This window comes from Mixophyes fleayi, chromosome 2, assembly GCF_038048845.1.
Source record: "Mixophyes fleayi isolate aMixFle1 chromosome 2, aMixFle1.hap1, whole genome shotgun sequence".
Taxonomy (NCBI): Eukaryota; Metazoa; Chordata; class Amphibia; order Anura; family Limnodynastidae; genus Mixophyes; species Mixophyes fleayi.
In genome coordinates, this window is record NC_134403.1 from 354,341,317 (window position 1) to 354,357,123 (window position 15,807).

The following is a 15,807-nucleotide window of genomic DNA, read 5'->3' on the forward strand; positions in this document are numbered from 1 at the left end:
GTTTGGGAGGTGCTGGAGATTGAAAGTTTAATGGCCTTTCTACTTGAGTTAAATTTAGTTTCCCTGGATTGAGTTCATGAATCCGGAAATGAACTGCAGAGTTCTAACCTCCCCCTAACCACACCCTTGTATTAGTAGGCACACAACTATAGCCAATCCGACCCCTCCTTCTGACCCTGCCTTATCCATCTGCAGACCTGTGCTCTAAACTAACATTACTTGCAGTTCCCACTACCTGTACATGGTTACCTTTTATTGACAAATAAATATACATATCAGTTGTGCTACATGAGGTTCCATTCTCCAGGATGTTTAACGTGACATGTATACAACTTGTCTTACCAATAAAATATTGTAATCATAAACCAGCTGTACTGAAGCCATTCATCATTTGATTCTGAATTTGTCTATTGTTTCCAGTGGCTACTGCCGAGATAACACCCCAGGTGCCAACATTGTTTTGCATTTTCAAGCCAGTTTAACTTTTTTATACTTTACTCTACCCAATAAAGCTGTATCACTTTGTTCCAGGACAGATATGGCTTCCTCTTGGTAATTTGATTGAGTAAATATATGTTTAATATGGGCTTTATACAGAAAAAAAGAGAGGGACTTTTCATTGTCCTTCAGTTACTTTCTCAAAATTAATTCAACCCATGAAATAGATCATCTCTTTTATCCAGGAAACACTGGTAATATTGTTACCAGTGTTCCTGCTGGCACCAGGGGATCTATTAAGATGTTTGAGGATAAATATCTACATGGGATTGCAACATAAGTTCCTCTGGCTAATAATGAGATCACTTTTCCCATGTGTCTAAATACCGCTGAAGTTGTCCAGAAGGACAGATAACTCCCAACCATCAAATGCCTATTGAGTTAGGATTGACGTTGTTGGCGTGAGTGTGGGACTGGCATCAACAATTCTATATGGTGGTAGAAAAGAACTATCACAGTTAAAAATAATATTTTTCTCAATAAAATCCTTTTATACCTAGTTGCAAGGTATGTATGTGTCTGTGTGTGTGTGTGTGTGTGGGGGGGGGGGAGATTGTACTAATGTGAAATGAGTGCCGTTGGAGTTGAGTATGTCTTGAATTTTTTGGGATCCCCATCATAGAACCACCATACCTTTACTAGATTGTTGGAAGTGGGGTTTATTGAAAAAATAATATTTCTAACCGTACCTCCTCTATTTTTGCTTAACCCTGATACTACAGCATATTACAAAGTTGGAAAACCTATTAGCTTTCATTTAAAGCAGAGTTTCCAAATCCAGGGCCTGATTCATTAGTGATCTTATCTGCCGTTTTTTGCTTACCTTAAGCAAATCCACTCTGTGCATGCTCAGAAAAGGGAGATAAGAAGCAAAATCCACTGCGTAAGTGAAGAACTTCTTAGGTTAAGATGAAAATACATCTTAACTTCACTCTTATCTCCCCGTTTCTTCCTAAAAATAAGCATCTTAACTTTTTCACAAGATAAGATCACTAATGAACCAGGCCCCCAGTCCTTAGAAACCCTAACAGTGCAGGTGTTCTAAGTCACGTGGGACATAATTACACCACCTGTGGATCTGTTACAATGTGTCAGTCAGTAATGAATGCACCTGTGCTCCAGCAAGGAGATCTGGAAAACATGCACTGTTAGGTCTCCCCGAAGACTGGACTTAGGAAACCCTGATTTAAAAGATTTGCTGTGAAATACTCTGGCTTCTGCATGAGTTAATCATTTTCAGTAAAAAATGCTACCAAATTAAAAAAGAAACTCAAACAGAAGATTGTTTAACCTATTTAGATGAGAACAAATCCTGCGCTCTGCACAAGTTATGCATATGTGCACCTGCCTCTCTGTTCTAACTTCCCCTTAATTATCAAGCTGACTCTTCTTTAATAACCTGTAATTGAAAGCAAACTGGAATATTCACTTAAGTTTAGTGGTTTCCTAGAAACCAAATTTAAAGAACAATGACATTTTTTTTTTCACCTGGATTTGTGCAGATGCAATATAATTAATTGGGTTTTTTCAAGAGGAAATGCTAAATAAAATGAAGCACTGGCTCCTTTCTAATACAATGCTTATATTCTCAAGGAATAATGACCCTGACATATGGGAGTTAGTCATCCACTTGAAATAAATGAGCATTTACATCAGTTTTTCCTCATTGCTAAACACATATAAAATGCAGTCTTAATGTAGATAAATGCAGGGTTATACTTCCAGGTCATGGTGATAACTAGGGGCCTGATTCATTAAGGATCTTAACTTCTTATTTCAGTCTCCTGGACAAAACCATGTTACAATGCAAGGGGTGCAAATTAGTTTTCTGTTTTGCACATAAGTTAAATCCTGCAGTTTTTTCATGTAGCACACAAATATCAACTTTAAATTTCAGTGTACAAATAAGCTATCAAGTATTTGTGTGCTACATGAAAAAACAGGCAGTATTTAACTTATGTGCAAAACAGAATACTAATTTGCACCCCTTGCATTGTAACATGGTTTTGTCCAGGAGACTGTAATAAGAAGTTTCTCAAGTTAAGATCCTTAATGAATCAGGCCCTAAGTTACTTATACATTAAATAGAATTGAAGAACTTCCACCAGTGCATGAACAAGCTAACTAAATAACGACGTAACTCAGATCTGAGCCATGGTCACTCCTAGATCCATGTTTTACAGATCATCCGGCCAGGTGAGTCCTGTGGAGCAGGTCAGGGATAACTTTTCTTTACTATCAGCTGACAATATACAGTTTATTAAAACTATGATATGCTGTTTTTGGAAATGATAAACCGATTAATAAACTGCTTAGTTATACTGATGCACAATCTTTTGGTCCCATCAAGATGATATTTTCTTTTGTGATGGAGCAATTGTTTTCCTCTGCATGATAGTGTGTTCAAATGAGACATTATTATTATTATTATTATTATTATTATCAATATTATTATTATTATTACTATTATGCTATTTGTATACCCAGAGCATATCCAATTCAGGCACGCCAAACCCTGCTCCAGTGGAGCTTACAATCTAAATTTCCATACCACAGACAAACAATTAGCAGGCCAGTTTATTCAGAAGCCAATCACCAGCAGGTCTTTGGACTATAGGAGTATACTGAAGACCCAGGGAAACCCCTCATATACAGCTCCACTCACAGGGTCCCCTGGTCAGAATCAAACCTGAGGCCCATGAGGCAGCAATGCTCACCAATGTGCGCCCCCTGCAAAATGATCTACCTAAAATGATGCAATGCATTAAATCCCAATCTATAAAAATTAGATTTTGTTATGTGCATAGGATATAAAAATGAATTAAAGGGGGTTTAAATAAGGCAACGTAAAACTGAACAAAAGTGTAACATATTTTAACACAAATGTTTACTCCACTTAGGTGTACAAGATGCACCGAGCCTGCAGTGAGAATGGACATACTAGTTTATCTGACACAAATATGATACCTGGAATAAGGACAGCTATCATGAGACATGAAGGTATTCTATCTGCAGTATACTAGAATAAATCATGGAAAATGCAATCTAAGGAGCAGGGAGGAGAAACAAGTAGACCACGCACTGACATGACTTATTTTTAGTTCTGCAGTATCATTCATATTGAAGTTTCACACTACAGAAAGCATTGAGCTTGTAAAACTAGCAGAACAAACAGGCAAATATATTTCTCATTGGGGTACAACTATAAAATGCAAACTAAAAGGGCATAGGGGCAATAAACGTGACTGCTAGGAAACTACGGTGTAGAGATGAGTGAAGTTACTGCAAAATTTTAACGCAAATATATTTTTGAGTTGGAACAGGCTGCTTTGCAGAGGTGCATGATACAGTCTTCTGAGTTCTATTTCTGCTTCACCATTCTGCAGAATGCAACCCCACACTGTATTTGTAAATTCCAAATTGTGCACTATATTTGCAAATTCTGCATTCCGCACTGTATCTGTAAGTTCTGCATATTTACACTCCACACTCCATTTGTAAATTCTGTATTCCACAGATTGACATTCCGCAGTGTATTTGTAAATTCTGCATTCCGCAGTGTATTTGTAAATTCTGCATAATGACATTCCGCACTGTATTTGTAAATTCCACATTCCATGCTCTATTTGTAAATTCTGCATAATGGCATCCCACACTGTATATGTAAATTCTTCATTTCATAGAATGTCATTCCGCACTGTATCTGTATATTCTGCATTCCGCAGAATAGCATTCCGCACTGTATTTGTAAATTATGCATTAATGGCATTCTGCACTGTACTAGAGTTCATAGTCTATAAATAGAGCTGATGTCTGTTCATCCTATTTTATGGTGTGGTTGGGGTGTAGTATTGAAGAAGTCACGGCAAATATAAATTATAGGGGAATTACACTTAATGCCAAATTCTGCCTGAGAAACATGCAAAAGTTCTACTCATCTCTACCAAGAACCCTGGAAATCTGAAGCAGCAAGCAAGGTTGATTAGAGAAAGTAAGACGTGAATAAATATAAAGACCTCACTCAATGACATGGAACTTTGCATACTACCCAAACCAACATCTTTGAATTTCAAACTCAGAACAGAGCACTGGACAAATAAATCGCAATGAGTAAATTACCACAGAGTTCATGGGCCTGATCCATTAAGAAAAGTTAAGCAAAAGTAAGTAAGTAAGGCAAAACCATGTTGCATTGGAGGGGGAGGTAAATTTAAAATGTGACGGCAGATTTAAAGTTGGGGTAAGGTATGTCCTAGATCAATGTTAAATTTCAGTGTACAAGTAAAGCTATCAAGTATTTGTGTGCTGCATGAAAAAACAGCCAGTTTTTAACCTATGTGCAAAATAATAAACAAATTTGCACCCCTTGTATTACAACATGGTTTTGTCCAGAAAACTTACTTAATTTCTTCCCTAAGTTCCTTAATGAATGAGGCCCATAGTCTCTATAATTCCATATCCCTGACTGGTGTACTGTAAGCAGGTATTTGTACTTTGTTACATGATGGTTACTCTATGTTTGTTTTTAGAATCCGAGTGGCAATCTGGACATGTCTCTGAAGACACTTACTTTTTTTATTATACAATTATTTCAATAATCAAACACAATAAATAGCACAAAAGTGCTCAGCTCTCCTTACCTTAAAAAACGTCATTGTTGAGCCGTCCCTGACAGCTCCATACTCTATCTTTGTTTGTTTGGCCAGGTCATCTGCGGAATCGATGGGCGACTCCATTCTCTCCACCGTCAGAAAGGCGGCCAGGTTTGCCGTGTAGGAAGAGATGATGATCAGTGTAAAAAACCACCATATACCTCCCACTATTCTGGTAGAAAGGGCTTTGGGCATTAGCTCTGATCCTGTTGCAAGACACAGCAGTGTTATAAAACAAAATGATGTAGAATATTGCACCAGAGATTGTTTGCATACAGTAAGTGTCATATACAGGGGGCAATTGATCCATACAAGTGGGCGGAGCTTCTTTTGTATGGACCCACCCAATCAAATAAAGCATATCATGAACTGGCCTCATTATAGTGGAACAGCATCTGATTTATAACTAACATCCTAGCTATCCATATATTAAAACATATTAAAGGACATTTATGAAAACTGGTACAAATAAAAAAGTGCTGTTACCATAACTACCAATCAGAATCTTACTTGTCTAGACTGCGGGTTTGAAAAAGTGGAGATGTTGCCTATAGCAACCAATCAGATTCCAGCTATCATTTATTTAGTACATTCTACAAAATGACAGCTAGAATCTGATTGGTTGCTATAAGCAACATCTCCACTTTTTCAAACCCACGGCTTGATAAATTTACCCCATGGAGTAACTTACAATCTGACTGATTGCTGTGAGTGGTATCCTATATTTCCAGTGCACCAGTTTTTATAAATGTGACTTATTGTGGCTACTAAGAATGCACTTTAAAACATATGCAATCATATATGTAAAGTTTTCATAAAATGGCATAACTTTGACACTGGAAATGTACATGCACTTGTAGTAAGTACTCAAGAACATGTGAGTGTAGAGGAAACATATATCCACTATCAAGATCTCCTGTACTTTGGACCACATTTAAAGTATATATTCCTTCATCTCTAAGAAAATATTATTTTATTTTCTGCTTTAGCCTGCTGTAGCTTAATTTATCTACGAGTTCCTGGCCACTAGAAAATATACGTTTCTGATTGCTGGGGAATATGTGTCTGTCTGTATCTGTCGGTCTGTCTGTCTGTGTGTGTGTTAGGAAATTTAGACTGTAAGCTCCATTGGGGCAGGGACTGATGTGAGTGAGTTCTCTGTACAGCGCTGCGGAATTAGTGGTGCTATATAAATAAATGGTAATAATATTATTAATAATAGAAATGTATAAATTAAATTAAGGACATACAGTTAAATTTTCCCTAGAATGTTCCTGTACACAATTCTAGTTCTCTCAAGCTCCACGCACGGTCGTCCAGCCTAGCTCATAATTGAGGCACGCCCTTGTTGGGTGGGGAGAGGGATTTACTGTTGACCAGAAGCCTGAGGCTAATCAGGCTGCAGCAATAATTCCTTGGAGCGCAGTCTGAGCAACCGTTTCAGTGTGAGCAGCAGCACAGGGCTGCTTATGTCTGTACAGTAAATCAGACTGACACCCCAGAATGAGAGGGTATTGTTATATAATACAATACTGCAATACACCACAAAGCTGATTGTTTGCTGCGGTCTATTTATTCAGACTTTTCCATTTTACATGACCTTAGTGTGGGAGCCTTAGGACTTTTTGCATAACACAGTAAAATGCGTGCGGTCATTTAATTAGATCCTCCTTATGTGACAAAATGATAAAAGATAAGTAATATCTGATTTCTAAGTGCAAGGAGCGACTCAGTGCTTCTGAACACAAGAAGAAAACAAGAAATCCCATAAACTTGCTTCAGACTTAGAATCCAGCACCAGTTTAGCCCCTTCCCTTGTCATGTTTGACAAGTCATCTCTCCCTAGTCCTAGAGATTAGATTGTGAGCTTATCTCGTAGGGACACAAGGCCAAAAATATGCCAAGTACTCACACGTGGAAACATATTAGTGCTATATGATAATGATATTATCATTTTAGACATATTTTAACAACCACATAATCATAACACACAGTTAAAATGATCTGTCTAGAATGAAATCTTTTCAGATCAGGGTCCTCTACCCATTTTATCAGTTTAAGCATATTCATAATTTCTAACAAGTCTCTGCGGAAGGTGTTGATGCTGTGAGATAACGATTAGAATAAACAGCTAAGCTTACGCCTCTCCTCTATAAACACATTGTTAACTCTCTGTCTGCTCTCCCTCCGTCTCTGAGGTCTGTTCATTGGTGGAAAAATATTTTTTTTCTATTTATATAATGTTTGTGAATGTATCCCCCCCCCAAAAAAGGAAAGTAAACAAATAGGAATTAAGCATTAAGGTTGCATATTATGGCCCATCCATACCCATATGTGAGAAGAAAGCAGAGGAGAGGATTTATATTTGGCTTATTTTGCCTAGCTATGTGCTATATTCAATGAGAATCTGATGTATAGGTAAATATCTTATTACTGCTCTACTTGGAAGCAAGATGGCGGCCTTCACATGGGCTGAGGGGCGGAGTTAGGTTAGAGTGAGTAAGTAACTGCACCTGTACACCCAGCTTTGTGGAGCAGTGCAGAAGTGAGATTTTCTTTAGTGTACTGAGAATATTGAAATAAGATAAAGGGACGGAGAGGTGACATATTTAGTGACGTCCTTGCTGCACAAAGGGCCGTACTGACAGTTACAATCCATTCTGAACTGGCATTCTTTGTGTCTCATCCTTTACTTTTAATGTGACACATTTTGCACCTCTGTGTTGCATTTCAAAATAGAAGCGAATTTCACAGAGCACTCTGAGCGATGTAATTAAAAGCTTCACACCCATAAAAGTAACACATGTAAGAATCACAATGTTCTCTCACTCTTAAGACTAATTTAAGCTATGAATAACTCTAAAGTTTAATGCTGAAACTAAAGTTGAAGGACATTGGGCTTAAATGTGACTCTTGCACGGTGCATTGCTGGATATTTCCTGCACATCTAGGCTTACTTCTTGTTAGCAGTAAGTGTGCACCAGAAATGCACTGGGAGAACCATCAAGGCATACCAGTGCAAAACCAAGGTGCTTTGCGGTGCACATCGAGAGTGCTTTGTACTTAGGTCCATTGTTACACGTTAAAGTACATATTCATATTGTTGGATTAACCAATATTGATATTTCCTTTCAATCTATGTGCAGCATTTCACTGACACTTGCAAGACATTCCGCATCACCACCTGGACTGACAACTGCCACTCAATGCCTACAGTGGACTAAAGTGGGACATTGCAGGCAGTACGGGACTGTGAGCCACCTAGATGATCAGGTTCATGCCAGTGGTAAAGGCGTCCCTCAACCTCACAGACAGTGATGAGAAGTGCACAGTTTCCATTACTCGTCTCTTCCTGTGAGGTGGCAACGCTGCCACCACCGTATGCGGAGCACCTGACTCAAAAAGAGGAGAGAGAAAGCTGTATATCATTGCAAATGTACTGATTTCTGTATTGGAAATGTATTGATTTCTGAGACAGCATTCCATGTTGTAGGAAATTTGCTTTTGTAACTTTTCTAAAGAAAGTCCCATGCTTATTAAGCCTTTTCATCTTAGAGTGACCCACACATATTTTTAGTCTGAATGCACAGGAGGGGGACAATACCTTTTTATTCTGTGTCTTAAAAAGATAGGGGACATATCTGAATAGTGCAACAGCAAGCAATTTGGGAAATCACAGATTGATGTAAATTCTGTAATTTCAACTATAAATTGCATTGAATCCAACTTTAGAGAATATACTGCATCCTGATGCTAAACATTGAATGTAATATCTCAGATGTGGTGGTGCTATATATGGGTAAGGGGCTGAATTATCGCCTGCAAACATGTGTGCCAGAAACAATATATGGTTGAACTTGTGTGTACCATCTGTACTTCTGGATGATCATTAGTGCCTTCACCTAGTGTGTAATGGTCCTTATAAGGACCCATGAGCAATAAACCTCACTGTTTGAAAATGCTGCCTGACACCTATTTGTTAGGAACTTACCTTGTTCCCGTTCCGCTGCGCTGTCAGCGTGATCTGACAGCGGTGTCCGATCTGTGCAGCGCTTCTTCTGTTGGCGCTGCCGCACTTCCGGGTTCTCCCTGCTGCTGATCATGTGACTCCTGGGCGGGGAATTCAAACTCCTATATCTCCCCTGCTCTGACACGCTGCCTGTGTCAGAGCAATGTGTTTCCTGTTCCTGGCTACAGTTCCTGTGTCCTGACTCCTGTGAACCTGCTCCCTGTGTATCCCTCTATTCCTCCTACTCCTGTGTACCTACCTGGCTGTGACCTGACTATTCTTTGGCTTATCCCTGGCACTATGAACTGGACTATCTCCTGTGTACCGATTGGGCTGTGTTACCGACTATTCTCTGGATCTCCCTCTGGCACCGTATACCTGATACCTTCTGTGTACCGACTCGGCTGTGTTACCAACTATTCTCTGGATTTCCCTCTGGTACCGTATATCTGATATCACCAGTGTACTGACCCGGTCGTCCCTCTGGACCCTAATCCTGCCATGCACCCATTGGCTCCGTGCATCTACCGGTTACTGTTCCAGACCTACAACGCCTGGAATTAACGGTTAGTGCCTGTACTTGCACCGCATTATCTATTTTCTTGTCTGCCTGCCATCACTTAGAACCTTCTCCCTTACGTCAGTAGGCTAATCTGGGGGCCGCGACCTGCGGTTCTTCGGCAGCAAAGTCCACACTACCTTGCGGTGGTTCTTGGTGAAGACCGGAAGGCCGTTAGACTACGCGCCCTAGGTAAGCCTGTGCTAATACTGACTAAGGCATCATAATCGTAACAGTTTGCTCTGACCCACTTATCTAACTGATGGAAGCGACAGGGAATCCCACTGCGAGAGTACTACTGGATAACTTAGCGGCTCAGGTTGAAGAGCAGGGGAAAAATCAAGAACAGTTATTACAGATTCTGCAGACTCTGTCTAACAGGTTGGATACGCTCCAAGCAGCTCAGGTGGCAGCTCCTAATCCTCTACCTGCTCCGGCCCCACAACCTGCCCCCGCTCCAAGCAGTTCGGCTGTATCTGCTCCCACAACCTCTCAACTCCGCATTCCTAACCCACCCAAGTTCAATGGGGATCCCAAGGAATGCCGAGGCTTCTTGAACCAGTGTGCTATTCAATTTGAACTTTTGCCTGGAAACTTTCCTACACAGAAAACTAAAGTCGCTTATATTATTTACTTATTGTCTGGTCAAGCGCTTGCCTGGGCTTCTCCTCTCTGGGAACATGATGACCCCATCCTCCATAATTGTGCCACTTTCCTGGAAACCTTCAGACGCATCTTTGAATTCCCCGCCCAGGAGTCACATGATCGGCAGCAGGGAGAACCCGGAAGTGCGGCAGCGCCAACAGAAGAAGCGCTGCACAGATCGGACAACGCTGTCAGATCACGCTGACAGCGCAGCGGAACGGGAACAAGGTAAGTTCCTAACAGTAATATACTGATAAACAATTGTCTCTTCCAGCGCTTATTGACTCCGGTGCAGCGGGGGAACTTTTTACTAGCTGACATTGTAGAGCGGTTGTCATTGCCTAGGCAACCCTTAGATCACCCTATTGCCATTACAGCTATAGATGGCAGTCGTATCATTGGAGGATCCATTAAGAACAGAACTGTCAACATTTCTCTACGCATTGGAGCCTTACACACTGAGGAAATCTCCTTCCTAGTCATTCCAGAGGCTATCAACCCGTTGATCTTAGGCTTACCTTGGCTCAGACTTCACTCCCCCACTTTAGATTGGCAGAAACCGGAAGTCCTTGCATGGGGTTCAGAGTGTCATTCCCGATGTCTTCCCAGGATTCATAGACCCGCTATGGGCTGTCTTCCAACATCCTCCGGTATTCCTCCTCAATATCATTCGTTTTCTGACGTCTTTTGTGAAAAGGAGGCTTCCAAGTTACCCCCTCATAGACCTTGGGATTGCTCCATTGAATTGTTGCCGGATAAGATACCACCCAGAGGACGGGTATTTCCATTATCTCTACCCGAATCAGAGGCCATGTCCCTATATATTAAGGAGAATTTAAACAGGGGTTTTATCCGGAAATCCTCGTCACCAGCAGGAGCAGGTTTCTTTTTCGTAAAAAAGAAGGACGGCGGATTGCGTCCTTGTATAGACTACCGTGGCCTCAACGCCATAACGAAAAAGAATAGGTACCCCTTACCATTGATCTCTGAACTCTTTGATAGGATCAAGGGAGCTTCAATTTTTTCTAAACTTGATTTGAAAGGGGCCTACAACCTTATCCGTATTAAACAAGGGGACGAATGGAAGACGGCGTTCAATACGCACGATGGGAATTTTGAGTATCTTGTCATGCCATTTGGACTTTGTAACGCTCCTGCGGTTTTTCAAAATTTCATTAACGAAGTTTTCCAGGATTTCCTGTATCAATTTTTTTGTCATCTACCTAGACGATATTCTAATTTTTTCACCTGATATTATTACTCATCGCCATCATGTCTCCTTGATTCTTCAACGCCTTCGGTCACATCATCTGTACTGTAATGTGGACAAGTGTGTCTTTGAAAAAACTCATCTTCCTTTTCTTGGTCACGTGGTTTCTGGCTCCGGATTACGTATGGACCCTGAGAAATTAAAGGCGATTTCTGATTGGCCCCAAACGGTTGGACTTAAGGCCATCCAGCGTTTTATTGGGTTTTCTAATTATTACCGCCACTTTATCAAAGGGTTTTCGTCTGTTATTGCACCCATCACTTCCTTGACCAAGAAATCTGCCAAAGCTAAAACCTGGCCATCAGAGGCGGTAGAGGCCTTCAAGTATCTTAAAGAAGCCTTCATATCGGCACCTATTCTTCAATAGCCAGATTCTTCCTTCCCCTTTTTTCTCGAAGTGGACGCATCCTCCGCTGGAGTGGGAGCTATTTTGTCTCAGAAGAATTCTACTGGAAAATTTTCTCCCTGTGGCTTCTTTTCTCGTAAATTCTCACCCACCGAAAAAAACTACGGCATTGGAGACAGAGAACTACTTGCTATCAAATTGGCCTTGGAAGCTTGGAGACATCATTTGGAGGGAGCCAGATTTCCTGTTACTATTTTTACGGATCACAAGAACCTGCTTTATTTACAAACTGCATCTTGCCTCAATCCCCGTCAGGCCAGATGGTCTTTATTTTTTTCACGATTCAATATGATCATTACCTTCAGACCAGGGTCCAAGAACAAGAAGGCTGATGCTCTCTCTCGTTCCTTTGATTCTATGGATACCGAAGAAGAGAGTGTGAGGTCTATTCTAGATCCAGAATGTATTTTGGCTACTACTCCTACTCGTTTGATTATTCCTCACGGGAAGACTTTGGTTCCTCCACATCTCCAAACTAAACTCCTTAAATGGGCTCATGCCTCCCGTTTTTCTGGTCATGCCGGTATAAAGAAGACCTTGGAATTTATCTCCCGTAGTTATTGGTGGCCGGCTATCCGTTCGGACGTTCGACAGTTTGTGACGGCGTGTTCTACTTGTGCTCAAAATAAAGTTCCTCGTCAAGCTCCATACGGTCTGCTGCAGCCTCTGCCTATTCCGGATCGACCTTGGAGTCATCTTTCCATGGATTTTATCACAGATTTACCCTCCTCCAGAGGGTTCTCAGTAGTGTGGGTGGTCACTGATCGCCTTTCCCGTGCCGCTCACTTTCTGGCATTAAAAGGACTCCCTTCTGCTCCTATTCTGGCTCAACTCTTCATTAAAGAAATTTTCCGCCTACATGGCTGTCCAGATATTATCGTTTCTGATCGAGGAACTCAGTTCGTGGCAAGATTTTGGAGGGCCTTTTCTCGTCTTTGTGGAATTAAGTTAAATTTCTCTTCTGCATATCATCCTCAAAGTAATGGTCTCACTGAAAGGACGAATCAAGAATTGGAGAAATTCCTCAGATGTTTCATTTCAGCTAAACATGATGATTGGGTTGATTTATTACCTTGGGCAGAATTCGCCCACAATAATAATTCACACGACTCTACCTCCACTTCTCCCTTTTTTGCTCTTCAGGGATTTCATCCTAAAGTTCCACCCTTCAAAGAGTTAACCGCTTCTGGGGTTCCTGCAGTTGATTCCCTTCTATCGGACTTCTCGTCTAGGTGGGATCTTATCAAACGCAAATTACTTCACACCTCGGCCATCAGTAAAAGAGCATTTGACAAAAGAAGAAGACCGTCTCCACTACTTACTCCTGGTGACAAAGTATGGTTGTCTACGAAGAATCTTCGCTTGTTGGTCCCTTCTAGGAAATTCGCTCCCCGATTTATTGGTCCCTTCAAGATCATTGAGGTCATTAATCCGGTGGCCTTTAGGTTAAAATTACCCCCTACCTTGAGGATTCCCAATGTCTTCCACATTTCCCTTCTCAAACCACTTGTTATTAACAAATTCTTCTCTTCAAGAAGACCTCCTGCTACTATTTCTGCGCTAGATCAGGAATTTGAGGTGAAGGAGATTCTAGATTCTCGGATTTCCAGAGGTTCCTGGTTGACTGGAAAGGTTACGGTCCTGAAGAGCGTTCTTGGATTCCTGCACGAGACCTTCATGCTCCGAGTTTGTTGAAGAAATTCCATACCAAGTTCCCTCAAAAGCCTTATAGGTTGTCCGGAGGCCACCCCTGAAGGGGGGGTACTGTTAGGAACTTACCTTGTTCCTGTTCCGCTGCGCTGTCAGCGTGATCTGACAGCGGTGTCCGATCTGTGCAGCGCTTCTTCTGTTGGCGCTGCCGCACTTCCGGGTTCTTCCTGCTGCCGATCATGTGACTCCTGGGCGGGGAATTCAAACTCCTATATCTCCCCTGCTCTGACACGCTGCCTGTGTCAGAGCAATGTGTTTCCTGTTCCTGGCTACAGTTCCTGTGTCCTGACTCCTGTGAACCTGCTCCCTGTGTATCCCTCTATTCCTTCTACTCCTGTGTACCTACCTGGCTGTGACCTGACTATTCTTTGGCTTATCCCTGGCACTACGAACTGGACTATCTCCTGTGTACCGACTCGGCTGTGTTACGACTATTCTCTGGATCTCCCTCTGGCACCGTATACCTGATACCTTCTGTGTACCGACTCGGCTGTGTTACCAACTATTCTCTGGATTTCCCTCTGGTACCGTATATCTGATATCACCAGTGTACTGACCCGGTCGTCCCTCTGGGCCCTAATCCTGCCATGCACCCATTGGCTCCGTGCATCTACCGGTTACTGTTCCAGACCTACAACGCCTGGAATTAACGGTTAGTGCCTGTACTTGCACCGCATTGTCTATTTTCTTGTCTGCCTGCCATCACTTAGAACCTTCTCCCTTACGTCAGTAGGCTAATCTGGGGGCCGCGACCTGCGTTTCTTCGGCAGCAAAGTCCACACTACCTTGCGGTGGTTCTTGGTGAAGATCGGAAGGCCGTTAGACTCCGCGCCCTAGGTAAGCCTGTGCTAATACTGACTAAGGCATCATAATCGTAACACTATTGCAGCTTTATCCTGTGACCAACACATAAGAGCTTATGCTCTAATCTGTTCCCCGGCTGTCCTGTGTTGAACCCAGCTTCTCTGTCAATACTCTGCCCACTACACAGCAGTATTGATCCATAGTAAGTGGTCAGGAGGTACCAGCCAGCCCACAGCAAAGAGGCACTACAGCAACTATACCAGATACCCAGAAGTAAGCGGTTCCACCTGCCAGTGATGGAGCCTAATGGTGGTGGCAGCCAAATCCTCTTACAAAGTGCAGTTGGCAATCGCAAGTCGGTGAGTGTCTGGTGGCAAGGTGACACCTATAAGCGTGGTCAAAGGCAGTTGGTTACTGATGGTGAAATATAAACCCACATAAACCCACTATGTAACATCCCTTTCCCTCAAGACCGGGTGGCAAAGTAAGCCCATCCAGTCACAGTAGTAGTAATAATGTAACGTTAGCGTTCATCAATGTGTCATAGTCAGTGGGCGGTCTATTGGCATAGGCATATTACCTTACTCTTTTGATATATTATTATTGTGGCCTGGTAACCGTGACTACTCTACAAAATGTGGGGGGCATTTATAGTTTATACTGTTATGTTCACCACTGGCTACTTCCACTGTGTGTTGTAAATTTGTGCCCATGGCAACTTGATAAATGATAGATAGAATCTGAATGGTTGCTATGGGCAACACTTCCACTTTTCTTTTTCAGAAGTTGACAAATCTTCCCCCCTGTAACTTTTAAATGTTTTATCAATTTCAACAACAGCAAATAAGGGAAGTGATTTATTTTCCATTGTTATCAACACATATTTTAGGCATTGTTTCATTTCCATTTAAATCCACCCACTCTAATAGCTATCCCTGTAGCATATAAAATAAATTAAATTAGCAAACATTGACTACATAATGTAAGCATTAGGTATGTTTTGAGACTGTACATATTTATTTTAAATTAATTTAGTCTTTGCTATATTTATTCATGCTTTCATGTTGTATTATTAACCATCTCTAATGTTTTAAATGCATGAGATTTGTTTACAAAATTGTTTCCCTGGAAGCCTTACATTAACTTGTGATGTGATTTTCCTTCCTAGACAATAAACTGGAAATATGTGTACAATTTATATCATACTCTAGATCGCCCTGTCATTGTTTGCCATTTCAGAAGATCATTACCACT

General features: G+C 41.4%; 1 protein-coding gene across 4 annotated transcripts in view; it reads right to left on the reverse strand.

Annotated features, from left to right (window-relative positions):
* Positions 1 to 15,807, reverse strand: part of GRIK1 (glutamate ionotropic receptor kainate type subunit 1) — a 353,375-nt gene that overhangs the window by 38,550 nt on the left and 299,018 nt on the right. For all 4 annotated transcript variants that reach the window (XM_075197143.1, XM_075197141.1, XM_075197144.1 and 1 more), the window contains one exon: positions 5,139 to 5,356. In XM_075197143.1, the coding sequence (XP_075053244.1) occupies positions 5,139 to 5,356 (218 nt within the window). The remainder of the gene's footprint in view (positions 1 to 5,138; positions 5,357 to 15,807) is intronic.